This window comes from Muscardinus avellanarius (assembly GCF_963383645.1).
Source record: "Muscardinus avellanarius genome assembly, chromosome: 3".
Taxonomy (NCBI): Eukaryota; Metazoa; Chordata; class Mammalia; order Rodentia; family Gliridae; genus Muscardinus; species Muscardinus avellanarius.
The window spans coordinates 76,259,154-76,275,656 of NC_137788.1; the positions used below are offsets into that span (position 1 = coordinate 76,259,154).

At 36.9% G+C, this 16,503-nt stretch overlaps 1 protein-coding gene across 1 annotated transcript in view; it reads right to left on the minus strand.

Moving 5' to 3' along the window:
- Positions 1–16,503, minus strand: part of COL24A1 (collagen type XXIV alpha 1 chain) — a gene marked incomplete at both ends in the record, with an annotated part of 326,813 nt that overhangs the window by 261,056 nt on the left and 49,254 nt on the right. The window contains 2 exons of the mRNA XM_080692101.1: positions 5,368–5,412; positions 15,040–15,093. Coding sequence (XP_080548227.1) covers positions 5,368–5,412; positions 15,040–15,093 — 99 coding nt within the window. The remainder of the gene's footprint in view (positions 1–5,367; positions 5,413–15,039; positions 15,094–16,503) is intronic.

Below are 16,503 nucleotides of genomic sequence, written 5' to 3' on the forward strand. Positions count from 1 at the left end.
TCTCATTTCTCTCCTTCAGGTCCCTCTCCCTTCCCTTGATCCAACAATTATCATTTACCAAGTACGTTTTTATATGCCAAGCACTTCACATCCACGAGATAAATACTATTACCTCTATTCTCTATTTGAAGAATCTGAGAAGTTATGACGATGGGCAATTTCATGAACTACAAGTAAACACTAGCTTTCTGGGAATTACAGAATAAAAAAAATTATTGTCTATATACAGAGATGTTATAACATGATTTTCTAACCATCTTTATGTATTAAGCATTACCTTTTAAATATATAACATAAAATATTATTTCTCTAAAATTTGTTGAGCAGTTATCATATTCCAGGCACTAGTTAAGCATTTTATACATATTAGTTAATTTGACTTGCTAAAAAAGCCTGTAAGTTAGATAATATTATCTCTATATTAAATGTGAGAATATTGGGACAAATACTGTCTAGGCTACCATTAGAAGGTCACTCAGCTTCTAAGTGTGAAGTCAGGATTTGAATCGGCAAATCTGATTCCACAGCCCAGTAGTCAAGGCTGTCTCCCTAGGGTGACTTTGAAGTGTAAATAATTCACATAACACTCTAGGGAAAGCCTTCTAATTATGAAATTTGCTTCACTATATTTACAAATGCCTTCCTTTATGTTCTATCCAATTCCAAAATACACAGGCCTATATGTAGACTTTCATATAACCTTATATTTGGGTATGTCAATTGAACGATGTGAAACAAATTTAAAAGGCTGCCTTTATTCTGGGTATGTCAATTGAACGATGTGAAACAAATTTAAAAGGCTGCCTTTATTCTGTAGGTCACTATTGATCTGTCTAGTGCAAATCACCATCCTTTCTCATTCATTTCCTAGCTAAATTGGGTTAAATAACCCCAATAAAAAGCAAATATGTTATAGGACTTAAGTAAATTATGATTTTGAATATCACATATAGAGATCTAACACATTCCAGTTACATAGAGAAAAATACAAAAGAATTACACTTGATGTCTAAGTTCTGCTCTACTAGGACAGTACTAAACAAAATAAATAAGCTTTCAGCAGTTGTGGGGAGCATCACTGAGTAGCTGAGGCTGTCCCCAAACCACAATCCTGTCTCAGTCTCCCAAATGCTGGCATTACAAGCGTGTGCCACCATACCCAGCTATAGACCAATTAAATAGAAGATACAGAGACAAATCCTTACAGCCAGTTGATTTTTGACAAGGGTGCTTTAAAGATACTCTGGAGAAAAGACAACCTCTTCAATAATGAGCACTGGGAAACTTGATATCCATATACAGAAAAGTGAAATTGGAACCCAATCTCTCACTGAGCATAAAAGTCAACTCAAGATGAATAAAAAAACTAGAAATTAGACCAGAATCTTTGCAATTACTAGAAGAAAACATATGAGTATTTCTCCAACATATAGGTGCTGGTAGAGACGTCTTCAAAAAGACCCTTAAAGATCAGGAAATAAGAATGAGAATCAAACAGTAGAATGCCATCAAATTAAAAAGCTTTGGTGGAACTAAAGAAACAACCAAGAGTCTTAAGAGAAGCCTATAGAATTGAAAAGATCTTTGCCTCTGATATTATTCCTCTGATAGAAGATCAATACTACAATATATAAATAGCTCAAAAAAACTAGTACCAAAACAACATAAATAACCCAATTTTAAAAAATGGGCAATTGAACTGAATTGACTCATCTCAAAAGAGTCTAAAAATACAAATGGCCAATAAATATATGAAAAAATGTTCAACCTCATTAGCAGTCAGGTAAATACAAATAAAAACTATGAGATTCCATTTAACTTCAGTTAGAATGGCAATTATCAAGAATACAAACAATAATAAATTTTGGTGAGGATGTGAGGATATGGGGAAATGGGGATTCTTTTACACCATTGGTGGGATTGTAAATTAGTACAACCAGCATGGAGATCAGTATGGCAGCTCCTCAAAAGTTTAGGAATGGAGCTACCATATTATATTACTATACCACTCCTCAGTATCTTTCTGAAAAAGTTATAGTCAGAATACTATCGTGAGAGATGCATACCCAAGTTCACTGCAGCACGATTCACAATAGCCAAATCTGGAACCAGCCTAGATACCTATCAGTTGACAAATGGATAAAACAAATGTGGTATATATATACACAATGAAATTTTACTCAGCCATAAAGAAATACATTATTTCATTTACAGGAAAACGAATAAAACTAGTAAATATTATGCTAAGTGAGACTATCCAGTCTCAGAAAGCCAAAGGTCTTATCTTTTTTCTTATATTTGAAATCTAGAGAGAAAATAAGAAACAAAGGGGACTTATAGATAAATGGGAAGAGAGCAGTAGAAGAAAGGAAGGAAATTGGGAGAGGGAGGTGAGAAGGAGAAAAGTATTGAGAAAGGATACAGTTTAGATAAATTATGTCCATACATGAAGGTATCACTACTGACCTTACTGACATAGATGGTAAGGGAGGATGGGCCAGGAGGATGGGATATAGAGGAAAATACACTGAGATGAGTGCACATATGTTTCTATTACTTTGAATCTTACTATAATGGATAATTACACTGTACCAATTAGAGTATAAAAAATGCCATGACTCAGTTCACTCTGCACTTAAAAATGAATTTTATAAAAACTACATCACTCAAATCTGTAGGCTAAATGGAAGAATAGAGATACAGTTCTATCACTAGTTCCTTGAGAAATTAGAATAAGGAAGTTTAAGAAGCCTACCCCTATCTCACTTCTTGCTCTAAGCAAATTGACGTGTGCTGAGTTGGTCAACCTTCATCCAGATTCCCAGCACTGCCACGGGCCCTCTCTATATCTCAGTTTTCTCATTAATAAAACAAAATTATAATAATTAGGCCATTAAATTATTGTGTAGAGAAATTAGAACAATGCATATGAATAGCTTTATAAGTGGCAGTAACTGCAATAACTCTTGGTGCTGAGCATTAAGTTAGCTAAATATATAAAAAAAGAATAAATAATTATACTTCTAGAAGTTGCAGTTAGTGGTAGTACCATCTGGCAAATAACAGACTCAAACATCTCTTATTACTAGAATTCACACTGATGATATAATTGTCTTTCCAGATAATCTGCTGACCAAATTATTACAAATTTCCCAGAAATATGTGTGTTCTAAAAAATCAGTTATGTTTCTCTTAATGTCCAATATTTTCACAGTTTAAATGCATAATTATTTTAGTCTTTCCTCAAACTCAATCCTTTTTTATAACTCAAAGTTAACACAAATTTTGACTCTTCTTTTCCAGAAACAAATAGAAAGCAAGAACTTATTCCAACATACATTTTACAACACTTAAAACTTACTTTACACTCTTTTATAGAGCATCCTACTCTTAGAGTACAACAAAGATACTAACAGAAATAGGTAACAGAGTGGTTGTAAGAAAATGGGTCAGTATCGACACAGGGACAATTTTTCACTGTCTTGTGAAGTATCAGTTTTCTTTCAATGGAATCCACACATTTCTGCCAAAGCAGTATTCTAGGGATTTTCTTTTTCTCCCCGGGGATTAATTCCTACCACACTTCTCACATTTCCCCCATTAATACTCAAATGCTTCTCATCACTTGTTTGATCTTCAGGAAACGAAGACTGCACATGTTAAAGATATATTTTCCTTTGCTTGCCATGTCTAGTAATTAGTAATCTTGAAAAATTGTGCCCCAGGGACTGAGCTAAGTGCACTATCCCATTTAATAAGAATGAACTAAAAAAAAATGTGCTTTCTTTCTTCATTTAGATACTTCTTTCTGGGACAAACCATTGCTTTTTTTTCCCCCTAGAATTCCCTTTAAGGCTTCCTGAGGCTCTTTGCTGAATCATTAGTAATGGTGTCTAACAGATGTTCAACTACATGATTGAGATTGAGAAAATACATTATTAGTTGAGGCCCTTAGGCTGAATTCTTTTGAAGAAATAAAACGCTGATAATTATGGTTAAAAAGAAATATTTTCTATCACTTTAGTTTCTAACCCTTCCTCACTGTTGTATTCAAACTGACTTAGTATCTCCCATAGTGAAAATAATAGATATGACTTTTTTATCCAATTATATATTGTTTTTGATGGGAGAAAGAAGTAATAACATGATTAAAAACTAGTTTCAAAGCTATTTTGGCTTTTAAATATTGTGTATGTGTATCATGGACAACAATATACATACTATTCTAATTGAGATAGTTACTAAAATTTATTTGCACTTTCTTATGTAAGGATCAGGAAACTAGCAGCTATAGATTAGGCTTCAGTGAAGAGATAAGCCCCTAAAATTATACAAAATATCAGAGATGTACATAAGTGGTGCATATTTTCTCAAGAAGGGTTTATAGCATATATCAGATTCTCAAAGAGTCCTGTGAACCATATAAGTTTAAGAACTAATGTTTTGTAATAAGGAACAGACCCACCATGTGACTCAGCTATACCACCTCTTAGTATCTTTCCAAAAGAATTAAAGTTGAACACTACAGTGATACTATGCATAATCATGTTTATAGCAGCACAATTCAAGGCAGCCAAATTCTGGAACCAACCTAGGTGTCCATCAATAGATGAATGGATAAAGAAAATGTAGTCTATTTACACAATGGATTTTTACTCAGACATAAAGAAGAACAAAATCATTTATAGAAAAATGGGTGGAACTAGAGAATACTATGCTAAGTGAGATCAATTAGTCTCAGGTCAATGGCCCTTATGTTTTCTCTCATATGTGGAAGCTAGAGAGAAGATAGGAAAGAAAAGATGAGGAGAGAGACCAGTAGGTTGTGTGCATATATGTCTCCACAAGTCTTTTATCCCATTAAGATGTATGACTACAATGCACCAATAAAAATAAATAAAAATTAGAAAGGAGTGGGAAAAGGAAGAGGAGAAGGGAAAATAAGGCTTGAGAAATGGCACAGCTCACACTGAAGGTATCGTTCCAATCTCACTAATAGGTATGGGGAAGTAGACTGGGGAACAGGGTTGGATACAGAGGGAAATACACACAAGCGATGCATTCATGCATATATGTAAGTTTCACTTTGAATCTCTCTATCATGTATAACTACAGCGCACCAAGGAAAGTATAAAAAAGAATTACTATTTTAAAATGTATTTGGCAAATAGTGAAAGTGAATAATACAGAAATATGTTTAAAATTTGTAACCTACAGCAGCTAATCAATTAAAAGGTTGTTTTGCCATAGAGGAGAAAAAGTTACAGAAAAAAATAGAAGATAGAAGAAAATTATCTCTGAGTGGTATTCCTGAACATATATCTTTTTCAGTGGAAAAGATACAAGTCTTCTAAAGGAATTACTTACTTGTTCACCACGGAGTCCTGGGAGCCCTGGATGTCCTTTGAGACCCTATTAAAAAAAAGATACAGATAGCCTATGAGAAGTAAATTTATATTGGCCAAGTAATTAAACATAGGTCTTAACTTGCTTCTTACTGCAAGTTTTTAATTTCCTTGTCAGTACAAATTTAATTTCTACCCATTTATTTCTCATCAGATTTAATCTTTTTAACTAGAACATATTTAACATATTTTATTAAAATTAATTTTTACTGTAATTCTTAGCTAATTTTGAGTGTTACTTGAATGATTATTATCAACTGAGATGGCAGAAGTACTAAATACTAAATATAGAATAAAGAATAACATTCTTTATGAAAAGCTCATTTTTAGTAATGGATCTGTTAAGTTTCCTGATGCTTTTTAAAAACTGTTTTTACTTCAATAATTCTGAGACAAAATGCCCTCAGACATAATCTGTTTATAATTATTGATAAAAATGGGATCATATCCAGATAGTGTTTTTAGTCCAAATCATGGTCATACCATTTAATGAATAAACTAACTCAAAGAATAGAGGCTGCTCACAGGTTATTAAAAGGAGTCCTTTTATAAAGCCATCTAGGAAATGAGCACCAAAAAATATTTTCCAAGTACCAGGAGCAAAATTAAATCTTGATCTCTATCATTAATATCTGAAGTTATAAAGTAGACAATATCCTTCTTCTAGAAGGATCTTCTAGTAGCAAGAAGAAAGAAGCTAAAGGAAATGACAGGCAGAAGGAAACAAAAGGCTGTGGTGTTTATTTGTATAGTTCTGATTAACCATCAGTGAATTGACCTACTGTTTCCCAGGATATTTTGGTACACATTCAAGAACAAGAAAATTTTCCTTTTCTTAAGAACCTCATAGGATGTTAAGCAAAATATATCTCAAAAGCCTGCAATCAGTTTTGGCTTATATATGTCAAAAATGTTCCATTAATATGTTACAAACAAAGCAAGTTTTTAGGCTTGCAGAATACAGCCTAATCAAGTGAAAAAAAAATCATCCAGAATTAATCACTAATAGTTTATCAGGAGAGATGAGTTTGAATTAGTGGGTTAGAGAAGGAAGTGATGCTTTGGTTAGAACATAGATAAATACATAAAGGAGATTATTTTGAAAATGAAAATATGAAGCTGGGTGTGGTGGCATACTTGTAATCCCGGTACTTAGGAGGCTGAAACAGGAGGATCACAGGTTTGCGAACAGCCTCAGCTACTTAGTGAGGCCCTTCAAAACTCAATGAGGCCCTGTTTGGTTTTTTTTTTTTTTTTTTTTTTTGGTGGTACTGGGGTTCCTGGAAGCCCTTCTATCTCCGGGCTACACTCCCAGACATAGTTTTACATTTTTATTTGGAAACAGTGTCTCCTAAGCCAGCGCACACGGCTGGCTTCGAACCTGCGTGATCCTCCTGTCTCTGCCTCCCAAGTGCGGGGATTACAAGCGTGTGCCACCACGCGTGGCAATGAGGCCCTGTTTTAAAATAAAAAATAAAATAGGGCTGGGGCTGTAGCTCAGAGGTAGAAAGCCCCTGGAGTTCAATTCTCAATACCACACATGCAAAAAATTAAAATTAAAAAGTGAAATAATTTCAGAAGCTTTAAGATTTTAAATTTAAACCTATAGTAAAATATTTAAGTAGAGAAGTCTTTTGGGAAATGCTATGGTTTGGATGTGTTTTATCACTGCCAAAATGCTCACTGGCATTTGATTCCCAATGTAACAATATTGAGAGTTGGTGGGGCCTTCAAGATATGATTATTTCCTAAAGAGGGATCAATGCCTTTCTCTCAGGAGTAAGTTCTCCCTCTCCTAGGACTGGATCAGTTACTGCCAGAGCAGGTTGTTGGTTTTGTGTGTGTGTGTGTGTGTGGGGTAATGGGGTCTGAGCTACACTTCCAGCCCTATTTTATTTTACATATTTGGAAACAGGGTCTCCCTAGGTTGCTGACAACCTCACTAAGTTCCTGCGACTGACTTTGGACCTGTGATCCTCCTGTCTCCGCCTCCCAAGTACTGGGATTACAATCATGTAGGAGCAGATTGTTATAAAGGCCTCCCCACCTGCTTTCCCTCTCTTGCATGCATCCCTTTGCCCCTCTCCTCGCCAACAGGGGCTGAAGCAGCAAGATCTCATCAGAAGTCAAACAGACGCCAAGGGTGTGAGCCTGGACCTTCCTGCCTCCAGAACTGTGAGCCCAAGAAACCTCTTTTATATAAATTATCCAGTCTCAGGTGTTATTATGGCAACAAATAAATGAACAAAAAGGAAGGGAAAAAAAAGGAAAGAAAAAAACTGGAAAGAAAAGGCCTGTGCTCTGGGAGTCAGGTCCTTCATGATTACGCCTCTTGAAAAAGATCAGGGAAAGAGCCACAGGAACGATGATAAAATAAGCAAGAAAGTGACCCATGAGCCTCACTGATCTGTTGTGCACCAGGCCTGTGTCCCCATTTCCAAACCTCAGTTAATCCTATGATGTAGCTGCTGTTCTCATTTTTACAGATGAGAACACTGGGCTTTGGGAAAGTAAATGGCTTGACTAAAGTCATGTAGAATCATACTGGTTTGACAGATTTATCAAGAATTGAGTAACCTACCGTTTTAGCTACTTTCGATGCTTTTGATTGATACATACTCAGATATAACCTGTCCATCTCATCAACAGGTTCAAACTCATCCATGGAAAGCATCCCTCGCAAATCATGGTATTATCAAACTTACATGCTTTAGATGTTTAGTAGCATCCAACACACTGAGTGTTAAGACAACTGAGGTTTAGTTTAATTACAAAATATGAGCCAGCTTTGCTCAGTTATCCAAATGTTTACATGAGTCCACAAATAATAATATCCACAAAGTGAAGCTTTTTCCTTGTTTTATTAATGGAAGATAAGAAACATCCTCAAACAGGGCATGATGCTATATACCTATTTTCCCAGTACTTGGGAGACTGAGACAGGAGAATATCTCAACTCCAAAACCACCCTCAGCTATTTAGTGAGGATTTCTACAACTTAGGGGGACCCTGTTTTAAAATAAAAAATAAAAAAGCTTGGGGCCTAGATAAATGCCTCTGGGTTCAATCTCTAGTACCACAAGAAAAGAAGGAAAAAAAAGAAGAAGAAAAGCAAAAAAGAAAGAAAGGTCCTCAGTACCAGGACCGTGACTGGGATGAGGCAGCAGTATAGTAGGGTGGGAGCTAAAAGCTTCCCAGTCAAGTGTCAGGAATATAAAGAATAAGAAGCCAGGGAAGACACATATAGGCTAAAGAGACTCTGCCATGAGTCTATTTCCTTTTTTTTCTTTTTCTCTTTTTCTGTGAACCCTTCAGACTAGCTACACCACTCATGCTCATTTTCTTTGGCTCATTTTCTGTGTTTCTGGTCTGCACCTCTTTGCTACCTCACCTACAGTAAAACAGAATGCAGTGCCAGCCCCACATCTTTAGATGACTTCCCCCGAGCACTTTTTAACAGTGAAAAATAATGTTTGTCATGGTAACTCCTACAGATATAACTCCCTTTTAAGGGGACTCTTCTTCATCTGGAGGGGCTGATAAAGTCAAGATCTATTTCTCATGAACTGGATCCTATCACCTCAGTCACAGGAGCTGGCATTTGATCTAAGAAAGGACAATATAAAGTCTGGCCAGTAGCCTCTGAGACCGCTTTGAATGAAGGATTTTGCCTAAATAAAGATAAGTTAGGCCAACCAAATTATCTTGTCTTAAAAGGAAGTTTACTGACAACAGAAAAATATTGGTATTTAGCAATGGAGGAGAGACAGCTGTAAAGATTCAGAAAGAAAGGTCAAGAGGAAGAGGAAGACATTACAAGAAAGACAAAATATACATTTAAAAATAAGCATAAATTATGCTTAGAAAGGAAGTTGTCAGAGGAGAAGCAAGATAACATAGAAAGGTGGCTGCAGACAGAGTCGATGGATTCTAGCAGAAACATAGATAAACATTCCCAAACTATAACTGCTCGAATCCTCAGAGCTGCTCTGAATCAGCGTCTGAGATCAAGTCATATTGCAGTATCTATTTTTAGATTCCATGTGATCCCTGTTTCCCTTAATGCTGCAGAGAGAAATGGAACAACTCATTCTCTTCCTCGAGATCGCCCAAGTCTCCATTCTTTGCAATCAAAAGAGCTTAAGTAAAACAATATGTTCAGGGCTTTCTCTTCTATTTATAATGAACAGATCAAACACACTGAGCTCTATTATCCAGTTGTGCCACTGACCAGCCACGTCGAGATTCCTCAATATCTCAGTGTGTCAAAGAACAGCAGCGACGTAAATTATTGCTAAACATACTTTTGAAATTTCCTTTTATGTCAAGACAGTAAGATAATTAAAGGTACATTTAAAGGGTTACATCTTATTTACATAATGCTGGTTTGCTGAATGAATTTCAGGACAAAAGTGTGTGATAAAACAACTGCAGCACTAGAGAGAGAGTAACAAAGTCTGAGGAGGCAAACTGCTCTGTTGTTTGAGGTCTTTTGCTTCTGACTAGGAAAGGAAAGCAAAGGTGAGCTAACCGTTGCACGTAATCACATGAAAGGCAACGTTAACTGAGTGATAAATGGTCAACTAGTTTTAATCAGCTGACCTGAAATGAAACGATGGTTGGTTAAAGACAGAGGACTCAGGCCGGGCGTGGTGGTGCATGCTTGTAATCCCCGCACTTGGGAGGCAGAGACAGGAGGATCGCGCAGGTTCAAAGCCAGCCTTGCTGGCTTAGGAGACCCTGTTTCCAAATAAAAATATAAAATAGGTCTGGGAGTATAGCCCAGAGGTAGAAGGCCTTTCAGGAACCCCAGTACCACCAAAAAAAAAAAAAAAAAAAAAAAGACAGAGGACTCAGGGACAATAAAACTGCAGTGAAGGGACACTGCTTTGAGAAGCAGACCAGAAGGGGAAGATGTGCGGTAGAACTGAACTAAGGGAAAGCCAACTGAATTTAAGAGCATCTATACTAATAGGACATGCTTGTTCTGTGCCAGACACTGGGCTGAGAGACCACAGTGGAAGAACTGCAGTCCTTGCTCCTAGCCACTGTTAGATGTCCCTTTAGCCACTGCTACTGCAGTGCTGTCTGAAAGCCAACACTAAATTTCCTTTCTTCATAATATAATAACTTTATAGATTGGGTAATTACAGTCTGTAGTAAAGTTTGTCAAATACTACAGGACTCATTATCAGCCTGATTCAAGAAACATAACAAAAGCCGATAGCCAAGTTATGACCAAAGCAATCAGGGAACCTATGGAAACCTTGAGAATCAGTGATAATGCAGCATGATACCGTATAGCAAAAGGAATTCCCAAGCAGGAATTTAGAATCAGACGAATAGTAACATCCATAAGAATTTAAGTGCTTCTTGGGGGAAGGCAATTAAATTTCCCCAAGTCTGAAAAATAAGGATTTAATTGTTTGTGTGTGTGGTACTGGGGTTCCTGGAAGCCCTTCTACCTCCAGGCTACACTCCCACACCATTTTTTACATTTTTATTTGGAAACAGGGTCTCCTAAGCCAGTACATGTGGCTGGCTTCGAACCTGCGCGATCCTCCTGTCTCTGCCTCCCAAGCGTTGGGATTACAAGCGTGCGCCACCATGCCCAGCAAGGATTTAATTTTTTTAAAAAATATTAAATAGAATAATGATCCCAGAAAGTTGGAGAACTTGGAGGGGGGGAAATTAGAGGATAAATACAATATAAACTTCTCTATTCTGCCAGTCTCCCTTTCTGAGACCATACTTCATGCACACAAAAGACGTCTGCCAACCTCTGCCCCAAATTCCTCATAATGCCGACCCACTAACCTGCTTTACATAGTATTGGACTTTTACTTTGGTCCCTCTGACCCTGTTGTCCCTCTCAACTAGGTCTCGGAGAAAAACAGTAGGATCGATGAATTCTCAAGAGGATGCTCACTGACAGCTTCTTCTGAGGACCCTGAAGTCTCTAAAAGGACTTCTGGAAACTGAAACACTGAGCCAAATGAATTCATGGCTAATGTTGGAATTTCAATCACATGAGCCAGACTGGGGGAAATTTCCAGAGTCCCACACATCACCGCATTGTGGCCATCACTAGCTCTCCCGGTGGGAAGGTCAAGCGCTGCGAGTTGCCTGTTCTCAGCTTCTCCTACCATTAGTGGGAATGGTGGGCTGTAGGGGTCTGGTAACCGTGGTGAGAACAGCTCCTAGGCAGCAGCGTATGTATCACTCAGTACAACGCTGGAGTTTGGAGCCAGGCCAAAGTAAAACAGAGCTCTGTGGCTTTTTACAAGAATAATGGGCCAGGGAGAGATGATGTATAGAGTTAGCTATGGAACCGTAGAAATTTCCATATTTCTCTCTTCAAGTACTGATTTCAGGCCAACCCTGCTTTTTTCCTTGTATTGTTTCACTGAGATCTAGTATTGTTGCAGCTTCTTAGTCCTGCCCTTGCTTTAAACATTTATGAAAAGCTCCATACTCTTTGAATGGCTGATAAATCACAATGCATTCCACTTCATGTTTTCAGTTTTTTTTTCCTTTCCAACTTTTTACAGATATTTACTGTGCACTTTCTATGTAATGGAAAGACTTCAAAATAATTGGAATAATTCTCTCAAGACAAAGTGAGAATTCACATTTTAACTGCAGTTAAAATGAGAATCATTCTTTTGGATATTCAAAAAACAATGTCGTTTAAAATGTTTTATTATAGACTCACTTGTTCTGAGTTATACCTTCATGCTAAGATGAACTTAATTGCTTATAGTTAGCTTATCCTGTTGATCCTTGAAAAATTGTTTCAGTTGATTATATTGTAAATGCGCTCACAATTTTAAATAGGCTTCCAATTTTAATATAGCAACTGATTGGCCATATTAAAAAATAATTTAAAACTCCATCTTAAATTCAAGCTCAAAATTACAACTCTTGTCTTCCAGCCAAGCCAACATGCACTCTGGATCCAACTTATCTGCTTTCTGGCAAAAAATTTAGGCTCTCAGTGGAAAGTGAAATATACTTTAGTTCCTAGGAAAATAAATGTTACATTAAGATGGCTAAGTTGAAGCAATGTAACCAGTTAGCATGGTAAAAAGGAGGAAAAGAAAAAAGCAAACAAAAAAACCCATTCTATTGAAGAATCAGCAAAATTTTGTTGCTGACTTGCTTCGTTATTTGCCTTAATGTTACTTTTATTTTTGAAAATATTTTTTACATGAATCTTCTGTTTATTTATATCAACAGTTTTCATGAGTTGATGGTGTGCTGCACACATTCTAACATTTTAGGTTTTTTTTTTTTTTGTGGTGCTGGGGTTCCTGGAAACCCTTTTACCTCCGGGCTATACTCCCAGACACCTATTTTTTTATATTTTTATTTGGAAACAGGGTCTCTTAAGCCAGCGCGGCTGGCTTCGAACCTGCGCGATCCTCCTGTCTCCGCCTCCCAAGCACGGGGATTACAAGTGTGTGCCACCATGCCTGGCACATTTTAGTTTTTAAAAATTGAGTTTCATTAATTAAAAGAATTCTAATAGTTTTAGATACTTTCCAGAGGGAAAAAAATAATAAAGTCATTACAATCTGTCATCTAAAACAATATTTATTCCCTTGGCTTTCATGAAAAATAATATTTACTTACTCTTGTATACATGCTTAAAATAGAAATACTGAAAATCCAATATCTAATATATATTGGCTTAAATAATTAATTAACTAAAATGAAGCAGTCTACAAAATTATCAAGAACATAGTCACATGTGTCCCACATGTAGGGATTTGAGTTCTGATGCTGCCAATAAATAGCTGTATGGCCTTGAGTGAGTGATCTAACTCATATTCACCTCCATTAACTTATTTATGACATGTTGAACATGTTATCGGTCTCAGTAGGTTAAAGATTTAACCAGTACTCGGCAGACTGCAATATTTGATACAATACAGTAGCTACTTTTTATATTTGTGTATTTATTTATTTATTTTTGTGGTACTGGGGATTGAACCCAGGAGCATTCTACCTCTGAGCTACACCCCAAGCCCAATTATTTATTCTTTATTTTGAAACAGGGTCTCACTAAGTTGCAGAAGGCTTCAGTAAGTAGCTGGGGCTGGTGGCGAACCTGCGCAATCCTCCTGTCTCAGCCTCCCAAGTACTAGAATTACAAGCATGTGCTATCACGCCTGGCTCAAGTAGCTACTTTTAATATTAGTATTAATACCACAATTCTACAACATAGTTTAAAAGATGAAGCTATAATTATTTCATATTAATCAAAATCCAAATACCTAATTTATCTCTCATGATGTACTATAAAGGCATTGTTAAAAGAACAGCAAATTCAACATCAGTATATTTTTCTCTCCTGATTCTGTTGTAACTAAGTGAACTTGAGCAATTATGCTGGCCTCTCTGGGCTTATTTTCATTTTTTTCACTTACAAAATAAATAACTTAAATTCTTGCTTGATTTTAAGAATTCATGTAGCACTTCAGGGGAGTAAAAGTCATGCTGTAGTCACTGGAGAAAAAAAATCTTTTTCATCATTTTATAAGTCAGATCTTTAACAGAGGTTATGAAGGCAGAAAAAGAGGTAAGAATTCATTTTAAAACTAGACAGGCAGCTGATGGTTAACATGTATGAAGGCCTGGACATTTGGCCTTCTATAGCTTAGGATAGTATTTCATCTCATCCTCCTCAAAATTCACTAGGAAGGGGGTAATATTTCCTCCATGTTTCACAGATGAAGTAAATGAAGCCTAGGGAGGTTAATGGGACTTGGAAAATAACAGATGGGATTTGAACCACGCAAGTACAGCCTGACTGCTACCTACAACCTATACCCCCAAGAGGAAAACAATAAACTCACTGACACCAACGCAGCGCCTCACTCTATGTATTTAGAAATCCATATCAAGTCAGGTATGACCCTACAACAGCTTGGGCCCTTGAAACCTTAGAAGGAAAATTTTCATCTTCTTCATTCCCTGCAGAAAACCAACAATTTAGTAGTAGGAAGGGGGGAAATGCTGCACAAATAGCAATTTACACATGTACTAACCTAGGAAATTGCACAATGTATTTGCTGAATAATTACAGTAGCTGTGTCAGTACTTCTTTCTACCCCAGAAAAGGCCAAGTCACATATACATGTCTCCTTTTTTTTTTACTAGTTTTCCTCAGTATTCACTTACATTTGCATATCAATTTTGGCAGATTATTTTACTATTTTTCAATAAAATGAGAACCCTTTTATAAAACACACACAAATATTACCTAAAAGCAAATGAATATCAACTTGGGCACATAAAAGTGATAAAGTGACTCCAAGATTTCAGAAGTAGGTCACTGTCCCACTATACTTCAAATTGGGGAAACAGTTAACACTCTATCAGTGACTTTTTCTTTCTCCTGCATATGAATTGTCTGTCCATTATTAACTGAAGGGTCCTTTATTTTTTCCTGAGATTCTGTCTTTTGTGGGTATTATTTTCCTGAATTAGGACAGCAATCTAGTTTTATTTTGCAGATAAAAGAAACTTAAAACATTCGTTTTAGTCACAACTTCAAAATGAGACTGTGCTAGTTGAGCTCCCAGATCCATCTGACATTCAATCATGTCAAAGTAAAACTACTTCTTACCTTTTTACCTTGCAGTCCAGGGGGTCCTATTAATCCAGCAAGGCCATGATCACCCTATCAATAAAGCAGGGAGGTTTAATGTCATGAGAAAGAATTCAAAATTAAACTTTCACTTAATTTTGCATGTTAAGTCTTAACTGCATTTGTTTTTGATCCTCACAACTTGGTTCAAGTTTCACCTCATGTCCTAGCCCTTTCCTGAGTTCACCTTGCCTCTTCCAGAGCTGAGGATCTATACTCTCCCACCTCCATGCCTTTCCCCTTTGGCTCACCATTCTTTTCTCTAGGAATCTCCTCCTTCTCAAAATTCCCATCAGTTTAAAAACCTGAAAGAAGCCGGGAATGGTGGCACACGCTTGTAATCCCAGCATTTGAGAGGCTGGAAAAGGAGAATCCGGGTTCCTGACCAGCCTCAGCTACTTAGTGAGACCCTCTGCAACTCAATGAGACCCTGTTTCAAAATAAAAAATAAAAGATAGGGCTGGGGGTGTTGCTCGGAGGTAGAATGTCCCTGGGTTCCACCCCCAGTACCCCCCCCCCAAAAAAAAAACCCCAAAATCTTAAAATACTTTGTGAAACAATTTCTCTTCTCAGTAAAGATCCCAGATGAAATAGGTCTGGGAGTACAGCCTGGAGGTAGAAGGGTTTCCAGAAACCCCAGTACCACCCCCCCAAAAATAAATAAATAAAGAAGTACGCTTTTTTTTTAATGTCTCCCTTTCCCTCTTTACAATGCAACTGGTATGCGAAAAGAATTTTTTTTTTTTTTTGGTGTGTGTGTGTGTGTGTGTGTGTGTGTGTGTGTGTGTGTGTGTGTTTTACTGGGTATTGAACCCAGAGGGGTGCGTTTGTTCGTTCTCTCTCTCTCTCTCTCTCCCTCCCTCCCTCCCTCCATCTCTTACTCTGCTATACCCCCATCTCTTTTTTAATTTTTTTCTTGTTTTGAAACAAGGTCTTGCTAAGTTGCTGAGACTGAGTTCAAACCTGTGATCTTCCTGTCTGAGCCTCCCAAAAACTGGAATTACAGGAGTGTGCCACCACAACTGGAAAAAAAAAATGTAATATTAGGAAGAAAAGAGAGAGGCAGAGAGGGAGGAAGGAAGGAAAGAAAAGAGAGGCTGAGTGTGCAGCTTAGTTGTGGAATCCAGCATGCTTAGTATTAGTGCTTAGTAGGAGTGACGCCCTGGGCTCAATCCCCAGTATCAAGAAAATAAATAAAAGAGAACTTCGGTAATAATACTAAAGAAGCTCCTTAGTAGCTATATGTTCAGATTAGTTTTTAGTGTCTTATCTACTTTATTATGTCATCAAATTAAACATTCAGAAGAAAGAGGATGCTTCTGATTATTGACAATGGAGTGTTTTTCTGTTTGTTCTAACATTCATTTTAATGTTGCTTCTCAAAGGTGTTGATGATGTCTTGCTTGTCTTATAGGAAAAAAGAAAACGATGGCATCTAAAAAC